At 39.7% G+C, this 21,551-nt stretch overlaps 1 protein-coding gene across 1 annotated transcript; it reads right to left on the bottom strand.

Moving 5' to 3' along the window:
• Window positions 1-299: 299 nt before the first annotated feature.
• mfsd14a2 (major facilitator superfamily domain containing 14A2) lies at window positions 300-20,197 on the bottom strand. The gene is made up of 12 exons (XM_005936648.3): window positions 19,918-20,197; window positions 17,020-17,115; window positions 13,319-13,381; window positions 10,491-10,618; window positions 10,242-10,356; window positions 9,937-10,155; window positions 8,341-8,454; window positions 7,416-7,487; window positions 6,470-6,582; window positions 4,669-4,766; window positions 3,493-3,650; window positions 300-3,384 (listed from the first exon to the last, which is right to left on the bottom strand). Exons 1-12 carry the CDS (start codon window positions 20,002-20,004, stop codon window positions 3,172-3,174), a joined length of 1,476 nt encoding a protein of 491 aa, XP_005936710.1. The 5' UTR covers window positions 20,005-20,197; the 3' UTR covers window positions 300-3,171.
• Between the last annotated feature and the right edge of the window lie 1,354 nt (window positions 20,198-21,551).

Here is a 21,551-nt window from a genome sequence, read left to right as displayed (position 1 = left end):
GTGGTACCATTAAGCTTCAAAGGGCAGGTTTACTAAACCAACAGCCAGCAAACTCAGAGCATTACATTACAAAACGGGGGGGGGGGGGGGGGGGGCAGTAATATAACAGCAAATAAAGCCCAACAGGAATGCTACCAGTTTATAGTGAGATTCACTGGGATTTAACAGCCGTTAACTATTGGATCATCGCCTTAAACGAAACGACCGAATGATTATCGCTGCCCAGACTCTCACTCAGTGCCACATTAACACGATTTCACCTGTGTTACCCACCCAGAAAACAGAGGCAACCTGAAACGTTTCATTGTACAATAAACCTTTAATAAATAGTTTATCATTAGTTTCCCATATTTACATTAATAACCACCATTTTACTTACTTAGGTTGCCATACTCATTTCTTGGCTAATTTTAGGCACACAAAGAGGGGGGGGGGGTTCAGGCCACAAACCACATTGTACTAAAAACAGGAGTGGCTAGCAGGTAATTATGGAGAAATATATAGTAATTATAATAATTGCACCATACAACCAAATTGACCAAGAGGTGGCCATCTCCTTGAGGAATAAATATATACATTTTTCTCTAGGTACAGGTGATCTTTGTACATTTACAGTCGTCTGCTTGGAGGCTGTAGGTGTGCACGTGGGTGGTGGTGGGGGGCTGGTGCAGAATCTTACCAATTTATGCAGGATCTGATTTTCTGTTTTTCCAATTACATGATTTAAAAAACAAAAACAAAACATCCCCTCTTAAATGACAAAAACCCCTTGAGGGTATTGAGGGTATGTGTGGTCAACATGTTCAGTTTCATTCGAAACATTCAGAGAAATCTGGGAAAAAATATGAGCTTAACAAACCATGGTGAAATGCTTGTTATTAAATGAAGACAGAGGCTGGAAAAAAAAAATCCAAAACAAACATAACAAAGGGGACACATGGACATTTGATAATTTCCCATCCAATTTTGACAATTAATCCTAAAAAATGACTGAAGTTTTAAAAAGCTATTTAAAAAAAAAAAAAAAAAAGCATTAAAACTTAAATCTTCAGTCAAAGAAATGAAGACGAGAAAATAAAAAGAACAACAATAACACTCAAATCACACAAGTGTACATTCACACACACACAGTACAAAAGAAAAAAGCAAATCAAGAAGATATGGCACTAAATACGTGTTCATACAGATGTTAAACAGCATGAAACCAGTTGTTAGCTACGAGAGGCATTCACAAATCAAAGTTACAATGTGGAAAGGTGGCGATGTATTATGTGAACGAAGGGAACGCAGTATTGCTGATCCAAATGACCGAAAAAAGAAAAAAAAAAAAAAAAAAACCACACAAGCACCTCACAGGCATGCCAGGTACAGACAGCGCCACCTGTTGACAGGGGAAAATAAAAAATAAAAAACAAAACCAAAAACGTGGCAGCAGCGGTTCAGACCTGCAGACCAACCCAGAGACATCTGCAGGCATTGACAATAATAAAAATTCAGGGCTTACACTTTTAAGTGGATTTTTTTTCTTCTTTTCTCTTTTTTCAAACTAATGAAATCTGGGATGACTGCAGATTTCTCAACTCTCCACATCGACACAACCTCCAGATTTTACTTTGCTTCACTGTTTGAGGATGACATCAACATTTTCAGCCATCTAATCCACTACTGCTATTCGTTTCTGCCTCTTAGGTGGCGCAGGCTGGCATCTGCAGAGCTTCTACATAAGTTGCCAGACACGTCTGTGAGGTGCTTCATGTCATTTGGCATTTGGAGAAGCGTGGCCTGCCTCTTTGAGTGTACACATGTCAGGTTAAACGTCAGGGACTATATGACACAGTTATGATTCTTATCCACCACTTTACGCCACACTGATTACCCTTTGTATTTACTACTGCAGCAGCATGGCTGATATTCTGCTGAACCTAATGATATCAATTCAAACAGTCAGTGCCGACACCGACATCCTGATAGCAATGCTCCAGCTCCAAATGGTCCAGAGGCTTTTTAAAAATAAAACCGTGTCTCTGTAAGCCTCAACTTGATGGTGATAAACGTCAGGAAACAAAGTAACAGGAAGGGCATGAATACAAAGGAATAAAAAGTGTGTAACGGCTCCGATGGGAGCAATAGCACAAGATTACAGAGCCTTCTCAGACCTCGGTCTTCATACAGGTTACGTAATGTCTCCATATATATCTTAAGTGACTTCAAGGCAACATTTGTTTCTTGAATAAAAACTTGAAGCACAACTAGCCTTCAGTTTGAACAGAGAAAAATATACAACCCAAACTGTACTACTAATCTAGAGAATGGCAAGTAAACATTGAAAAACCATTTTGAGCTAATAAAGTGGTCTCTTCTAGTCATCTCTCTGTAAGAAATTTGATATTTGAACAAAACCTGGTCCTAACAAAGCTTTTTGTATCTGAACTGGTTGCCAACCCTGACTGCAATTAGGCAGCGCCTCTCCAATACTGGTTTGCAGGCTCCTTTCACAGGTTTAACAGCTGCTGCGCTCCCACAGAAGAACAACTAGAAGAAGAACTATGTTTCCTTCTTGGATGCCTAAACAGAGCTGTAGTCATAAAGACAAGCATCAGAACAGAAGTTAGCTTGTGAAAGGGCGTTCGTTACGCTCTTCTCAGACAAACGAAGGTGCCACTTGGCTAACTAAAGAGGAATAATCAAGAGTCACACAGGTATTTAGTAACGTATCAGAGATATATCCCCACTCGCACTTTAAACCAAAGTCACTTCAGTTCTGTTTCGCGCCAGGAGGGGGGACAAGCTGTTGTGTGCTCCACTGTTACAACTTCAGACAAACCAAAGATTGGAGTCCAGCTCAGCCACACACACACACACACACACACACACACGCACACACACACACGGTCTTCCACTGCAGCCCTGATAATGCTCAACACACTTTCTTCACACAGGGTCTTTAGAAAGTCCTCACAATAACCCAGCTATCAGAAAGAAAAGGGCTGCTAAGGAAGGAGCGCCCAACTTTGTGCTGTGGACAGCAAAGCAGACAAACATCTCTTTGCGGCACTCGAGTGTGACGTGTGCCTGAGGTGTGTGTGTCCTTGTGATAAATTATGTGTATCTGTCCATGTGTGCAGGGCATTTTGAGGTGGAGCGAGGGAGTCTGCCCCCCCTGAGCTGAGGTTATACGCTGCTGTCCTCCAGCAGCGGCTCCTTGCCCTCTGCCCCGCTGCCTTGCGGGCTGTGGGAGTGACTCTGTGCCCCGTTGCTGTGCTTCTTGTAGGAGCCAGGCCTCATACCGGGACCCGTGTGCTCCGGGATGAACAGCGCCACCAGCAGAGACAGCAGCACTGAGCATGCACCAAAGAGGAAGGGAGGACCTGGGATGATGGCACTCTAAGAAGGAGAAGACAACACTTTGGTCATTATGGAGCACATGAATAAGGAAATTCTGTATACACATCCTTGCAGATGGCTTTAATGTCATCTCTGATTCAAGCTCACCTCGTCAGTGGGGTTGGCCATGTTCAGTTTGGCACCTTTCTCAGAGCCGTCCGTGTCGGTCAGCTCCACGTGGAATAAGTAGAAGATGAAGCCGTAAAGAGCAGGACCCAAACCGTTACAGAGGCCTCGAATTCCAGTGATCATGCCCTGAACAACACCTGAACAAGACGCATATGGAAAAACCTTCAGTAGATCCCCCCACAAAAAATTGGAAAGCGAAACACACAACATTCAATCAATAACATTTAAATGGACACAAGTTTCTGGTTCTGAACGGGTTAGCTAATGCATTAAAACCACTGACAGATGAAGGGAATTATGTTGATCATTTATTACAATGATATGTTCTCTCCTGGCCCTTGAAAAATATCAACCACCGACCTATATACTGTAGACGAGCCACTATGTGGAGCATAGCTACCCCTCTAATAACACAAGTACACAGCTGCTCCCTTATTCACAAGGGGTTGCCACAGAGGGCTGCAAGTTTGATTTGGCCGACTTTCCACACCGGATGCCCTTCCTGATACAACTCCAACAGGATTTGTATCTCCTCCTGGGATTGTACTGGAGGATCAGTACTGGTGATAAACTGGGCCTCCAGCTGCATCTGAGCAGTTTACAGTGTCCAGGACCTCAGGTGAGGAAGAAGATCAGGGTCATGATTGTTTTTTTTGTTTTTCCCCCCCCACAACAGTCACAGGGTGAGCTCTACTGTATCGCCATGTGGCAGAACATCCTGTGGAAACAACCCGGACTCTGGTGGGCTGAGGCAGCAGTTTCAGGCCATAATAATACGTTGCTTTGCTCAACACTTGCCTTGATCCCCACACCTTCTCAAAAATGAGAAGCGAGTTGAAAGGTCACCACTTTTGACAGTACACACATTAACTTAAGTGCAAGTGGTCAGAACAGGATTCCCACAGAGATCTAAAACTGGTCTTTTCCTGTAACCTTCGATCATATGTGCTCATATTCACATCTACGACCAATAAAGAATCACCAATTAACCTAAAATAGATGTGTTTGCACTGTGGGAGGAAGCTGAGTGCCCACAGAGAACCCACACAGACACGGGGAGAACATGCAGACTTCAGGAAAGGCCACAGTTGGCCGACATTTGGCAACAGGCATGTTTTTGTGCATCTTTGACCTCTGTTCCGATGACACTCTCACCTTGCTGGTCAGGGTCCGCATTACGGGACACAATGGCGCTGATGGCGGGGAACGTAATGCTGGACATGGCAGCAACGGCTCCAGCTGCCCACATCATCCTACAGTCACCAAACACAACACAAAGATTTTACTTGCCTAATACTTCAAGGAATAAATTGTGAAATATGCACTTTTCTGATGACAAAGCTAGTTTTAGATGAAGCTGCACCTTCCTGTTTTATTTGAAAATCTAAACTTCAACAGTGTGTCAACGTGCATTTCATCAGAATGTGATTTCTATTCTGATTTTAAAGGCAGATTTTTTACCCTTCTGTGAGCAACATGAGGATTCTCCCCTTAATATATGACACAGCCAGTCTAACCTTTATTTAACCCGATTTAAAGAGTATTGACCAAAGCTCAGAGGAGCAGCAGAGAGACATGCTGAATGTTTTCTTTCAGAATCAATAGATATTATAGTCGCCCGTCTTCTCCTTCAGGCCAAAACAACATGAGAAACTGAAGCTGCTATGACCACACTTGAAGAGAAATGAAACAGAGCGTGATCAATGTGTCGGGGTGGTCGTTTATAGAGTTCTTCATATCAGCAGGTTTAAAGCAAGAAAAGCTTGAAACATTATTTTTCATTCATCTGACTTAAAATAAATCTATTAATTGTTTGACTGAGAGTCAAGTGCAAGTTTGATAGGGTTAAATATCTACACTTTTGTTTTAACGTCTCACAATCAATCATTTATGTGTTCAAAGAGTCACATAAAAAAATATTACATCTTATGTTTAAGTTACAATAGTAGCATTAGGTAAGCCTCTGCTTCCCTCTAGTGGTCTCTCAGGGTAGTGAAATAGGAGTGCCAATAGATAACTAGCTGTAGTACAAAGTTGTTGTTTTTTCTAATTTATCTGCAAAAATAAGAAAAGCTTTTAGTGTTAATGGAGAAACAGTCCTGATATGCAGATGCTGGTTTTAACGATAGTAAATGTAATTGTGCTGATTGATGAGTAAATAAGTGTTTCTGATGATTTCTTATTATTTTAAAGTTAAATAAAGACAGATAAATGTTTTAAGTTTTCTCAGACATTTAATACTTACTTGTTTTTTTTTTTAAATTTTTAATCCTGAAGGATTAGAACCACTGTCACAAAAAGGGCAGGAAATGATTTGTCAAGATAAACTTCCTTCCCCAATTCTTTGAAATCATAGGCACAACAGTTATTGTATTTCATTTTGTGTTGAAGGGGTACGCCAGGTATTTGCATGTTTTCAGATTGTGGCTGTTTTATAGTCCAACTGTCTGTGTTAGGACACCTGCCAAAAAAGACCACGCCCAACTGAGGCAACCGTGTTCACGAGTTATAAAGAAATTCAACCCACATGGATTCATTACAAAGGGGCTATAAGTATGCTTTTAACACTATGAAGTTGGACATTTTAGCACTGGAGTCTACGGGAACCAACTGGCGTTTGTAGCTAGCATTAGGTGGCCACTAGAGGAGCCGCAGTGCTTTTGCACTCAGGCGTTGGCTTCATTTCTTTAACTCTCCTCCGTCGCATTTGTAGCCCTGCTGTTCTGCACACATCAGCATTACAGCGGCTGGATGGTGTTACAACATTTAACCGCAGTCACCAGAGAAACCATGCTACACTCAATGAACACACACATTACACATGGAGGAAGTGAAAACAGAAATATGAAATACAACTACACGTTCCAATTTTCAACCAGTAGGATCTTGGTGACCTCAAGTTCTGCTGATGCGAATAAATGAAGAAATGTGAGTGTTTGCATTAGGAAATACTAACCAGGGCTGAGATCCAAAGCCATACCAGGCCAGCTGGAGGATCTGAAAGCCGAGGCCAAGCAGGATTGTGTTCTTATTTCCTATAGAGCGCATCAGGATCCCCAACACAACCGTCTAAGGGAACACAAAACATAAAGACCAAAATTAGACCAGGCACTGATCAACAACAATCCAAACCCACATTAAACTTAAACAGCTTCTCATCCAAGTCCTGAAACGCAGCTGAAATAATTATGCATGAATTCAAATGACAGAGAAATTTTGTTTTCGTCTTCTTTTACATAACACTCCCCCATGTTTTTCTTGACGGCACGGCTTTAAAAGTAATGTAGGGAGCAAGTTGTACAGACAATGTGGGTCCACAGAGTCACCATGTCAACCAACAAACTTTAAAAAAAGTGTCAGAGACCCCAAAAATGATGTTTTAACAACTCTAACCAAATGGCTTTTAATGCCTAACCCATCTATGATTTCAACTTGGGTCTCAGGAGTAAAATCATCATTGCCACAACAAATGCCTCCAACCCCCAAATGAGGTATTTTTTTGTGTGGAAAAGAATAATTTGGTGGACATCGACAGCAAAATGAGACCGCAGACGAATTGTGTTCAGGAACATGAAAATAATGCTGGAAAACTTGTGTTCGGGAACACAAATCAACAAAATAGAGACTATAAGAGATAGTAAGGATAGTAAGACAGCGCTGCATTAAAATAAAAGCATAAATGAGAGGAAAAGAAATCCGATCAAAATAGACCAATCAAAGTGGGGCAACATGATCCAAAAGCCAGTCTATAAAGTTTACAAAGACAGCATTTTGACTGAGAAAATAAATCAGCCAGTTAAAAAAAACAAAAAAAACAACCAAAAAAACAAAACACCGTCATGCTTAATGGAAGTAAAGTAGAATGATTGATATCAGATGTAAATGTAAATAAACAGGAGTACCTGAGCTAATATTGAGAGGATTCCCAAAACAGCGATGAAGGCAGCCACTGTCTCTGAGGAGAAGCCTATGACCTGAGGGTGAGAGAGAGCGTTGAGCTATCGCAGGTTAGGACATGAACAATAGAGCACAGATCTTACCATAAAACCTTCAATTGTGTGCACATTGGAAGAACAGGGTTTGGTTGGAGTCTTCAGTAACACTACTTTTTCCTCAGAGAAAATGCGTTCTTTACATTCCTGGTGTATTTATGCTAAGTACACCAGGAGTGCTCCCTTTTATTTCCATCAATGCAGACAGCAGAGAGGGGACAAGGGGTGTGGTAGCCCTGGTGCCCCAAAACGACAGCGTCGCTTCTTCCCCCCACAAAATGAGCCTGCGTGTGAAGGACCTGCCTAACTGGTTCACCTGACACCGTTTACACAAACTAAACAAACCCCCACTCGAAACTTTCAGTTAAACAGAAACAATCCCACAGCTGCTCCCGTATGCTCCTGCAGCATAATGAATGAAGCCATCCACTTATTTCTGCTAGGGTGTAAAGCAATGATTTTCCTGTGATAGCATTTTGTGGAGAAACCTAATGAATCTGCTCTAGTTTTAAAGAAACGTGCGGCTCAGCAAACCTGTTCGGCCAGTCTTGGAGCAGTGGAAGTGAAAGTGTGTGGTCAGCAGGTTTCTCATGTCCCTGAGCTTTTCAGCCTTTAATTACCCAAAATGTAAAATAATAAATTTTATTGTCCTCAATAAAAAACAAACAAACAAAACACCCCCCCCAGTATACTATATTTTACACTTTTATAGCATCTCCTTTATGCTCCAGTAATGCCATTTTTGGTTGTGATGTGTCTAAATTTTGCTTTGGTGTATATTTCAGGCATTTGTGGTCTTTCTGGAAATGTGTGAGGAAGAAAGTTTGGCGTTCACCTGTCTGAGATAGAGGAAGAAGCTGGAGTACTGTCCGGCCTCAGGGAGGTAGGAGAGGAACACTGTGATACAGATGAGGAGCACCGTAGAGTCCTGGCCCACTTTACGCAGAGACTGACCAAGAGAGCAACAAGAAGAGTTAACATGAGCAAGAATTCAAAACAGGAGTGGTTTCTGACATGCTCGCTTAATCAAATATACTTATTTATTAAGCCATAAGCTGCAAAGGCTGTGAGGGCGATAAGGGTGAAGTGTTCAAATTAAAGCTTTACTTTCACATGTGCTACATATATATACGCTAACATAACTTTATCTTAATCTGCAAACCATCAGCAACAATGATAACGACTCTGTAATAAAAGGACTTTTTGAAGACGCTGTGTGAAAATGAGAGAAGTCCATAATCTGCACATTTAAACAGATTGTTCTGTTAAACAGAGGAAATGTATTCCTTCTGTTCTTAATGGACATCGAAATATTTCATCTGAACATGTTTTCACTGGAAAACTCAAGAGATGGGAGGAAAAACTCCACAGCGCAGTGCCTTAGAGCAAAAACAAAGTTTGCATTCAGTTTGACACTTTGCAAGTTTTTGCTGGTGGGAATGAGGTTCTAGGAATAATTGGACAGATTTGCATTAAAATGCTAACAGACATTGGCGGTCCTAGCCTGTTTGGCGCCCTGGGCGAACACTCCCTCTGGCGCGGTTATTGGACTGTACTGACTAAAGTCAGAGTGTCTTTTTAGCATTATGAAAAAGCTCAAAATTGGACATCTACATTGTATTTTCACAAATACATATTGAACTGAGAAAAGTAAAACTGGGAGACATCACCTAGATGTTCAAGACAATATCACAAGCTAATCGAGATCCAGATAATCCTCTTGGATCCAGGGATGCAGCTCATGCATGTTATCAATGCTGGAATTATCAGCCTTGGTATGAAACCTCAGACTGCTCTTGTTTACTACAAATTCCTCCCAGTGTTATGTGTTCACAGCAGCTCAGCAAAGTACTTACAGAGTAAATTTGCTACTGAAAAGATTAAGTTTGGAAGAGACACGATTCCAATAATCCAGACTTCGAAAGTCTCAAGGAATACATATCGCCACACAACAGTGGATTTAAGCTTTCATAACTACACTGTGAAGTTATGCTTTAAATAGTTTAACAACTTCAGGTAAATCATTTGTTTTCTTGTCAGCAGCACCAAGATCTGAGAAGTGCGCAACCAGCAGCTAAATGATTAAATGCATAATTTGGATTTTTAAAAATTATTATTAATGACTCATTAAAAAAAAAAAATTTGTACTTTTTGTGTTGTGCTTTGAACGTAAAGGGTAGTTACTTTTCTCATTATTTCTCACTTATTTCAATTAATTTATCACTGGTTGTGAATCACAGTGTTAAGTGTTCTTTCAGTTTAAGGCTCTTAGCTAAAATTAGAAACATTCAATTATGCGTGAAGTAAGTGTTCACACAATGTTTTGTGTTTTTCTTTAAGCCAGAGACTAACAGATAATAAATCACACTGCTGTTGTGTTGGCCCAGCCTGTACACTGAAATTTATCAGTAAAGATTACTGTGTTACTCACAGCGAAGGGGTCTGCCTGTTCCCAGGAGATGGGCGCTCCCCATGATGCTGGCCTCATCTTCTCCGGCAGCGACTCTGGTACAGCCATCAGGATGAAGCAGATGTCGAGCAGAGCGATGACTGTGGCCAGGATCACAACTAAGGTGTCACTGTAAGCCTCGGACAGGTAGGCTCCAATGGCTGGGCTGGTAACCAGGCTTGCTGCAAAGGTAGCCGATACCTGAAGGAAAGAGGGAAAGAGGGATGAAATAATTGACAGATTCTTAACTGACACCTTTGAAAAGCTTTTGAAATGTGCCTCCTTACCAAACCATAAGCAGTGCTCCTCTCATGCTCTTGTGTGATGTCTGCCACATAGGCAAAGATCACAGAGAAGGTGACGGCAAAGACACCGGACATCGAGATGACTGCAAAGTACCACCTGAATAAAAGACAAAAGCTTCACCTGTGAGCATACACAACGGCTAAAACTACAAATTGTTTTGGTTAATGTTGATCAGTGACATGCTGGCGTTTCAAAGCTTCAGCACTGAGCCGTCAGTATACTGCACTCACCATGGACTGATCTTCATCAGCGGAATGGGCGCGCAAGTGAAGAAGACTGTTAGCAGCAGGAAGGACTTGCGTCCCCATACGTCTGACAACGCTCCAATTAGTGGAGCACTCAGAAATGATAACAGGCCCTGAAAAGATAGAGGGGAACAGAGGAATAAGATACTGCTGGATGTGTCAGTAATGTTACTAATGGGTAACCTTCACTTTCAAGAACATGCACACACTGTAAACAAGAACTCAGAGTTTCAAAACTGTAAAATAAGTCTCGATGACTGAAAAAACTTTTTCCATATTTGGCAGCAAATATTCAAAATATGCTGTACTGGATGAGAAATTTTACTACAGAGACTCCAGCTTGGCTCCAAATTGAGTCATCCAATTATGTCAAAACGTGCCTATCAGCTTTGTTGAGTTGAAGCAGTGAAGCAGCTCCTGAAGCACTTTAATGTTCCCCAGCAACATTTTTTACGCTATTTACAAATTCGCCACTTTGTAAAGAGTCTATTTTTCTTCATTTCCGGAATTACTTGAAGACTTCTTTGGATTATTATTAAGATAAACAGTGATAAGAGAGGGGCGATTAAAGAAATCGATGCTATATTGTTAGGTCTTCAATCTCCTTCTTTCTCCATCCTTAAAGTACAGTGGGAGAAAGACCTTGGGATGAATATAACAGATGAACTCTGGCAATCTTTTCTCCATGCGGTACAATCTTCTTTGATATGTGCCAGGCATGGGCTCCTCCAATTCAAGGTCCTACACTGATTAAATACCTCCAAGGAAAAGTTAGCCAAGTTCTATCCAGGAGCTGACCCCCTGTGTAACAGATGTAAAGCAGAAACAGGTTCACTCCTTCATACCTTTTGGACATGCCCCAATCTTCATAACTATGAAGTGTCTATATTTAACACCTTTTCAGAGATATATAACGTTAAATATGATCCTTCTGTTCTAACGGCTATCTTTGGGGTGATACCTCAAAACATCACTCTGCCAAAATACTATTCGAATTCTATTGCCTTTGCTTCACTCATTGCAAGGCGCGTTATACTTTTAAGATGGAAGCAGGAAGCTCCTCCCACACATGAACAGTGGCTTGTAGAGCTCATGAGGTTTTTGCACTTGGAAAAGATGAGATGTACACTGGCAGGTTCAACCACCAAATTTCTTAAGGCATGGCAGCCATTTCTAATGTACATGGAAACATTTAAAATGACCACCTTATCATGACCGGATACCATATCTCTATATCACTATCATATTTAACTGTACACTGAATGTCCCTTATACATTTTATTTTTGTGTTTGTTGTTGTTTGTTTTTAGTTTTGTAAGGATTTCTTTGGTTTGTTTTCCTTCTCCTTCTGTTATCTCTTGGGGTATTGTAAATACTGAACAGCGAAGTACTGTATGTTCAAAGTTTTGCTATTAACATGCTGCTGTGACTGAAAATAAAATTATATAAAACTTTTTCCAGCTGCCTGTGAGTCATCCTCAGTCCCTACTTACTCCTAATGGAAATTTTAAACCAGAGCAAACAAAATAATAACAGAGCGCTTATAGCTAGCTGGCTGGCATGCTAAATCTAGAATAAATAAAGACTTACAGGCCAACACACGCTGAGAACCGAGACCATCTTTAAAATGCTGTGACCTGTCATAGAGGAACCTTGCTTAGGATTGAATTTAACAAGCTTTGCAGTTTTGCAAGGAAAAATTATTGGGCCACAATTCTTAAATCCTAGTAACCAAAAACTTGAAATGATTACAAGCATGTCCTTAACCAATCTGTAGATTATCTTACGCCACATCACCTTTGAAGGAGCTTCATTTATTCTTAGTCCAGCTTGGGAACCTGCTACAGTTACTGGACAGCTTGCAGTCATATTTCAACATGGAAATACACTGATGGCAAACATGATGATGGACACTGATTGAGTTTTTATGGGAACTGGCCACTTGGTGCAGTAACAATAATGGAAAGATTTTAATGGGGTCATTTAAGAACCCTGTTTGTTTTTCCTCTTTTGGTACTTTTAAATTGGCTTTGGTTTTTATTTCCATTCATATATCACTTTGTTTCGCACGGCTGCTGCAGAAGCCTTGAGATATATTGACAGTGATGAAATTAAAGTGAGATTATAGCCTGCTTTAAAAAAAGAACCCTAATTGATTACACTCAATTTAATTTTGTGAGATATAATGTGAAGGACAGATGACCCTTGTAATGGTTGTAAAATCATTGTGAACTACAAGGTCTTTGTAAAATGGTTACTGCACAAATCTCACTAAACTTGCGTAATGTACACATGAGCAAAAACAAAAATTCTTCACCTTTGGCTAAGCAATGACATATGAAGGGGAAACTTATCAGCAAACGCACACAAAAACCAAAGCACGCTTAAAGATTGAGGATACTCTTTATCTGATTAGTGGCATTAACTGTGCGATTGTTATCATTCCTCAAGTGCCTTCTATATTTGCAGATTTAGAACTCCAATAAATCCACTAGTACTTTTTCTTTCAATAACAAGAAACATAACCAGATATCTATAACATTTGTTATATGTAGTTATTTATGAGTCCTATGCAACTTCAACACTGATAAGATGGTTAAAGGGTGTTTCTCCCATTTCCTTATTTATTTATTTCAAAACAAAAAACTCTGGTGCAATAATTCTGATGTAACACAGTCATAGACGTCTGAGCATTTTCCAACAGCTTTGAACATCACACAACCAATCAGAAGGAAAGACAAGAACCAGCTGTCTTATAGTGAGACACATGAATCGGATCAGTTATTGTATTGTCTTGTTGTGCCATCTCTTACCTTCACACCATGAATGAGCCCATTCATCAGGAATGTGTGCTGGGGGAATGTCTGGTGTAATACCTGCAGAGCAAACACACATAAAAGTAAATTAAACCACTTTATTAACACTGAATTAAGCCTGCAGAATTATGGCAAGAAACATGATCACAATTATTTAGGGGGAACACTGCAAATTTTATTATTTAATAAGATTACTCATTAACACACAGATGGATATTTAAAAACAAAACCCCAACAACCAACCAAGGCACAGATTTAAAACAAACAAAAAAACAAAACGTATTTTTCCATGATACCACAAACCGTTGTCTCCCTGCTACACTGGTTACAGCAGATGTAGTTTTACAAATTGCTGTCACATATAATTCTGTAACATTAATTTTTCTGCTTGCCATTTCATTCAATAAAAAGTTTTGATGCAGATCTTCAAGAAGGGCCATTTGAAATATTTTATTTATTTTTACTATGAATGCTGTAAATGTCCATTTAGAAAAGGGATCATTTTGAAAGGTCCTAATTTCATGTTTTGTTATTGTGCTGGAAAAAATCCTCCACAAAAGGTCAAGAGCTGCTGATATGGGGAGGAAAACCAAACAAAAACCCAGCCACCGCAAGAACGTCTGCACTACAACGTCCTTTCCTGTCAACAGTGCAATCTTGTTTGAAAGGTTAACCCGGGCAGAATGAAAGAACCATCTGGGCAGTCGCCCTTGGAAAATGCTTGGATAAGGGCACACTTGGTTGATTGGATGAACAATGTAGCTGCTTTGCATGTTTAAAACAAACAGAAAAAAGATCCCAGAGACTTCACTGTCACTGAAAAAGGTTAAAACTTGCACAAAAAAGGAGGGGAAAAAAAAGACTAAAGAGTTTGGCACCTGGCTTTTCCCACTCCTTTTTTATTTTTTAATGGCTTATTACAACATGATTCAATGCTCACATTGAATCACACAATAGACAAACTTGTCTTCCCATCCACCTGTGAGCACTAAACACAATCGAACTGCAAATGTGCAAAGATCATAAAGGCTCCAGACAACATGCTCCCGGTGGTCCCTAGTAAATCTGAGTTTTCCTTTCCACAACAACTGACCCGAACATGTTGGAGTGCCCACATTTTATTCGGGAAGGAAACGCGATGAAGTTGCTTTTGTTCTGCTTATGTTGGGAAGATAAACTCACAGCCTCATTTGTTTGAGCAGTCAAATGACCTGCAAAGTTTACTAAACTAATAAAGCTTCCAGGGTTGCTCAGTGCTATGCTGACTACAGTTTTGTGTTTTTCTTTAGTTTTTGTTTCAAATTTATTTCAAATGTGTGTTTTAAGTTTCACTTTTAGTAACCACGATGGGTTAGACTCCTTCAGTTTAGTTTTTATTAGTTAGAAATGTTTAGTTTCACATCAGTTTTTGTTGGTTTCACAATCACTGTTTGTTATAATAACAGTATACTACAAACCAAATGGCCGAATGTCATAAAACACTGCCATCTCAATAAATTCAAAGGCATCTCAGGTTGAAGGTGCTGATATATTAAAAAGAATTTGTCAGTTGAATCTAAACTAAACTTTTAATTTATTTTGGTTAACCTAAACACAATATTGTCTTAGTTTTTACATTTTTTAAAGTCTAGTGTTCATTTATATTCCAGCTAACTAAAATGACATCAACTACTTGTTTGGTTTAATTTTAGTTAACTATAAATAACCTTTGTCCTCGGTGTTATCATCTCCAGAGTGGAGTGGTTAGAGACTGATCAACAAAATGATTATTTCTGTTTTATAGCATATTTGTTTCACTCTGCTCTGTTAAGAGTAAATGTTTACCAATTTGCTAAAAATCAAGAATCTGCAAATAAAGCTGAAAAAAAAGTGGGAACTGTCAGTCTCTGTCTCACTCTTGAGATTAAGAAATTCTTTTGTAGGGACTTAAAGGGCTTAACAAAATTAGTAGACTCCACCCAGTATAATGGTCGAATATAATAATTCTTGTTATCCATGAATTTTTTTAAACAACAACAACAACAAAAAGAGAAATGGCAAATTACAGTCATTGACTTGCATTCCTGAAATCTGTTTGATTAATTTCTAAATTCTCAGAGAAATCTGGTTTTCTAGCTCAAATCTGAGTGTAAAGACACGACTTCAGTTCAGTTAATTTAGTCATTTTCAGTTTTAAACAAGTTTCTGACTTATTTCTCTCTGGCATTTAATTCACGACAGGTGATCTAACAAATTTGTTAAGGACTGTACCTAGCGTGTCTTTTGATGGCAGGAAAAATCCACTATTTTTTTCTGCAAGTCCAAGAGTAACCCTGTTAAATAAACATGATCTCAGTATTAACCAAATTAAATGCAATTCTGATTTTTGCCATAGTCAAGCAGCTCATTATTAGTGGGTGCAGAACAGAAACAGGCGTTCAGATAGATGAAGTTCACAGGTTTAAAGTCCATGGCAGATATGGTTCATTGACACTGGCGCAGGAACAAGCAGTTTAGGACACGATGAGCACAACTGGGACAACAACAGGATCTGATTATTGTTTGGGGGTACTGAGGGAAAGCTGATGGCAAAGCTAAGAATCCCCTGTTTTCCTCTGGGAGTCAGTTACCCAACACACACACTCTGAATGCTCTGTGAAGACTGTTGCTGCTGGATACTAATGAAGCAGTGCACTCACTGGGAGCAGTGAAGCAGTGGCTCTCATCTTCAGGCGTCCTCTGATTAGTCTAAAATGCAAATCCTGCCTCTGTCCAGGGATTGTGAAGGCAACAGCCCTCCCAATCCACCCCACCCATCCAACCAACCAGTAATTAATGCTAAACAGTTACAGATACAACAAGCTCCTCAAACAGGAGACTGCTGTGAAGCACGCATTGCGTAAGCCTGTCTGCTTTACATCATGTGGCTCACAGATGTTTACTCATCATTTGTTTGAGACACCAGTTTCTCCTCACAGACATTTACACGAGAAGGAAAAGGAATGTGCACAAAAAAAAAAAAAACCCAAGGAGAAACTAGAAAGGAAAGAATTCAGTAAATGCCGAGTTTGGCTGAAATGTGAAAAGGCAGGGTGAGAAGAATGAAAACTATTAACATACAATCCCCCGTTGGCGTGGTGTTGTTGCAGTCCTATGTTTCACCAAGAGTCTACAGGCTTGATGAACAATCCCTGCTGGTATAAACTAAAGTACTTCATTGGTCTCAGAAAGATATGAAATTGTGCAAAATACTTCTTGATTGAGACATTTTAGAGAGAAGTTCCTCTAAATGACGCTGTTCAAACTGTGAGTCAAATACTTGGAACCACCCCACCCCACGCTGCTGTGTGGTGCAGCGAGGTGATTGTATGGTGTGGTTTTCCGGGCTGACGGCACCAACCAGCGACCCCCTGATAAGCCTTTTAGACAAAGAACTAGTGCTCAGACAATACAACACTTTGGTGGCCTTTTCATATTTTTCAGTTCATTGGCTGCTGGCAAAACATCTGCCAATGCACATTCACAAAAACCAAAACCACGCCACCCAGGGTCTTGCTCAATCGATTGGAGATTCAATTATTCATAGACACCAATGGTCTGAGAAATGCCACTCGCTGGCTGGGGTTTTAAAGGAGGAAAGGTGGGTGTGTTAGACTATAAACAGTTATGTCAGTATACATAACAGAGTGTGTATGTGCATGCGTACACTCGAGGCTTACCGTGAGCATCGGGGCAGTGAGTAGACCCCATGCAAAAAACTCCAGGAAGATGACCACCACGGCATGGTAAACACTGGGCTCCCCAATTCCCTGAGGCTGAATGGAGACAAACACAGACATACAGGTAGAAAGGCGGTTAGATGACAAGCAACAGAGACCGTAACATACATTTAAGTGCCTGTTTGTGGGAAAACATTAACAAATCAAACCTAGAGCTGGAATCTGCTAAATGATACAGACTCCACATCGCCTGATTCTGTGGAACAACCCACAGATGGGTACAAGAGTGAAATTCACTTCATACCCTGTATTTGAATAAGTGTCCAAATTACGGAATTTTTTCTTTTTGACTTGACAGATACACTGCTAAATAATCGTATTTCATATGCTTTTTCTGCATAAAACGACTACATTTACTCAACTAGACAATGATTAGGAGATTAACATGCACATAAATTATGTGAAAACTATAAATAAAATAGACTAAAGGACACTTACTGAGTAAGAAATGTTTCTTTTGTATTTTAGCCTGCAGATAAGTAAATGACCTTACAGATAACCTCAGATTGCTTCTACTTAAACTAGCATTTGTTTTCACTAGCAATAGCCAAGTTATGAGCAATATTTTGTTACCAACACACTTCTCTGAACGCACTTTACAACAGGAAGTTGCAGTAAATGATGCAGCGTTCAAATCTAAATTCCACAAGCTGACATGAGCAAAAGAAGCACAGTGGTTACATTAATGCATTACATACTTACAACATTAAGACACATCTATACTGCTTTGCCCTCATTATGAATTGCACTAAGTCCAAGACAATGACCAGAATGTAAATCAAGAGGATTCGTTTTTACCAAGAGATGCGAGGTTTGTCTGGAGCCTACTAAATGGGTTTTGACATTCTCGCAAAGTAAAAATCTCCAGAATCGTTTTCTTTGAAGTGGAGTTTCATTTCCTGAAGCTTAAAATTGATTTTTCATTATCAAACAGACAGAAATAACAAGAAATGAACAATTAAGGCAACTCTTAGCAATATTCAAACCAATCATGTTAACCACCCAAAATTCCATTGTAAACCAGGGGAAAACCCAAGTTTACTCAATCATAATTTACTAAATTCATAAAAATTTAAATTATACAGTTTGATTTAACAGATGACATAGTACAACAGTTAGTATTTTAGCTTACTGGGTCACTCTTAAAATAAAGGCCTAGATCTGTAATGAGTAACACGCAAATAGAAATCCCCTTTGCCTTTTATAAAAACCACATCGTGGGGAGGAAGTCACTATATTCCAGCTCAATTTAATCTTTGCAAAGGTGAAGATGTCGCATGATGCCGTGTACGTGGACACTGAGAACAAATTATGGCAGGAAATGACTTTGTGTGATAATTGTAGAAACTATAAAATACGCCAGCCTAAACCAAAAGACTCTCTTGTGCGGTTTGTAATTTCCCAGCATACCACACTAGCCTGCAGGCCTGACAGGGGCGTAAATCAAATAAGCTCCCACCCTTTTTGCTCCATCACAACTGTATCCCTGGGATGCCTGCTTCTCCGAGAAAATGAAGAACAACATCTAACTGTGTCACTGAATGGATGCAGCAACTTCTCCATTTAAATGACACCCTGCCTCGCATTCAGAGCTTAATGCACTGCCATTGACTAGGGAGTCTAATGCTATCATTCACTCCTGCTCAATGTTCATAAATGAAATCTTAATAGCTGAGTGGTCAGAACCAGTCACAGCCACAGTAAAGACTGATTACAAACATGGAGCCTGAGTGGAAAAGAGCCCCATCAAGTAAGGTGATCATCTGAAGTGGTTCTCCTCATTATGATCACAATTGTTAGTCTTCATATGGATTTTCAGTATGTTTGGCATTACTGTCCCACTGATTACGTAACCGGTACAGATGCCTCACTGAGTTTATAACAGCTCCACCATACTCACACTGCCAGCAGCCTAATTTAGGAGAATCACCACCATCTACAGTCAACAGTCAAAACAAATTTAAATGAATCCCCTATATAATCCCTTGTATGGGAGTTGCCCTTTAGTCAAGGCAACTTTATACAAATATCCAAAATAAAAAAATGTCACAACATTACAGCTTTACAGGTGTCAAACCAGAGACAGGAGAAAAATATGGCAATAGGGCCTGACTCACCAAACTCTGGACAGCTAACGTACACTTATCCTACCTTACATCAGATCGGGATTGGCTCTAAATCCGGAAGCTAATACCAATGTTTTTAGTTGTCCGATGTTGTGTTCTGCTTGTTTTTAACCAACATGACAAACCCCATGTTTAAATATGCTGCCCTCACCTACTTATAAGATTAACCAAGTAACTGCACATTAGCTTTGTACCGCATACAGCACCTTAAAACTACCCAGATGTAACTATTCAGCTAGTAAGGGCAAATAAAAAATAAGCCCAATTAAACACATATGCTTGTAAGCTAACGTTGAGCTAGTCCCAGCTGGTACTTTTAGTGCCACATAATTTAAAGAAACGTGAGTTCCTATTAGCATGAATGTAGAGTGAAAAAGCTAAAAGTAAAGGTAACTGAATGTCTGCTTTATCAATAAAAGAAACACAGCTAACAACGGTATCAACGACCTACCGTTACCTGAGCTGACGTGTTAACAAGCAGCTAACGCAGGCCGCTAATACTGGAAATGCTAGCCCACAGCTAGCAATGTTAGCCCTCCCAACACCCAGCCTCCGTTAACGGTCAACGTTGCCCGCTACCACCGACAGCCGCAACAAAAGCTGCATTACCTCGCGTATTTTCACGAAATAAACACTCCAGCACAGGCGGCCGAGAGCCCGTTTAACTCAATGGCAGGCTAACTTACGGGAGATAAATAAATATTTAACTCACCCTTCCTCCATCTTTTATTATAATTTTCTTTGCAAGAAGAATGCTGCGGTTCAGCCGCTTCTTCTTCTTCTTCTCCCCCGTCATCATTAACTTATGTCCATTCTTGGGGTCAGAGGGTCATCGTTGCGCCAATCAAAACCAAAAAACCCCACTAATTTCGCCTCCTGGGCTCATCGCACTTCGGGCAAATCGGCTCCAGGAGGCAGCTAGCAGCGAGCTAACTATTTTGTGATCTCTCCTCCCCACCTCACCTCAGCCTGGCTTCCTGTACTAGATGTCAACCCACCCCTTCTGGCGCAATGACGTCCAGCGATTGGCTGTCTAATACAAGGGCGAAGCAGAACAGGGCGTTGGATTGGCTCAGATGATGTCAACGCTATCGATCCTCACACGGTGATTTGTGAGCATCACATCGCGGGTAACAAAGAGGAAATGCTTTATTTGGAGAGTGACTGTGTTTACGAAGAAACGTAAACCGTGTCTGACTACTTCTTCGAACCCAGTGAAGAAAATTCCTTTGGAGGAAATACGTATTCAAACTCAAAATATTTAATGAACATCATACTCTAAAGATGGCTATTTTATTAAACCTAGGATTAAGATTGTGTAGTATGCATACTAAGTTAGCGATTGTGCGTGTGTGTAGTATAGATGTAGGTGAAAGTTTGGTTACATGTAGCCTTAAAATAAAAGTTTGCATGGCATTAAAAAATCAATACAGTGGGAGAGAAAATATGTAAACACCAATTGATAAAAACAAATAAGAAATGTGAAATAGTTATACGAAAATTATGATTTAAAATATCAGCAAAAACGGTCTAGTTATATATAAACATAAAATTTACTATGTAAAGCAAATAGGGGCTGGTGCCTCTTTTTGCTTGTGTAGCAGAAAAAGAAAAAAGAAATTAAAACAAATGAAAGTTTTAGACTTCTGGGTAATGGAAACGCAAAACCACCACAGGATGTGTGCAGATGTAACATTCACAGTGAGCCACAAATAAAGCAAAACAAACCATGTACCTCCAAGTTTGGCCCTCTGAAGAGCGTAATCAATGAAGACGAATATTATTGAACTCACATTTTTGTGACTGAAATCTCATTTAGAATTAAACAGTAAAAATTTTATGGCTGTTATACAAGAACATTGAAATTTAGAACTGTATCTCTCCAACAGGCATAACATAAGAATCTCACAATTTGAACTTACCAACTCAAGCCTCCCAGTAAATAACTAGAAATGTAAAGTTTTTAAGTAAAGATTTTGAGATAACTTGATATTTTCACATATGATGTGATTTTTTTTTCCCAGTGTCACAAACAGTTTTTCAAAACCACCTCATATGACAATATCTGCATACATTTTAGATTTAAGCTCCAATTGTCTGACATTTCAATTTTGATGTGGTCAGGGCTTCACTTCTTTCTATTCTAGTGTCATTTCATACCTTTACTTCATTCTCCGATGTTGTGTTTGTTTTACTGAGTTGTGTTTCACTGTTGACTGCTGTAACACTGTAATTTCCCAGCTATTGGAATAAATAAAAAATACTCTAACACTTATTCCAATTAAATACTCACTTATTAAATTTGCCGCAAATATGAGTTTGAATGTCAACAGCATTACATTTAAA

This window comes from Haplochromis burtoni, unplaced genomic scaffold (genome assembly GCF_018398535.1).
Source record: "Haplochromis burtoni strain Fernald_Lab_line unplaced genomic scaffold, NCSU_Asbu1 Contig_219, whole genome shotgun sequence".
Classification (NCBI taxonomy): Eukaryota; Metazoa; Chordata; class Actinopteri; order Cichliformes; family Cichlidae; genus Haplochromis; species Haplochromis burtoni.
This window is presented reverse-complemented; position numbering and strand designations above follow the sequence as displayed.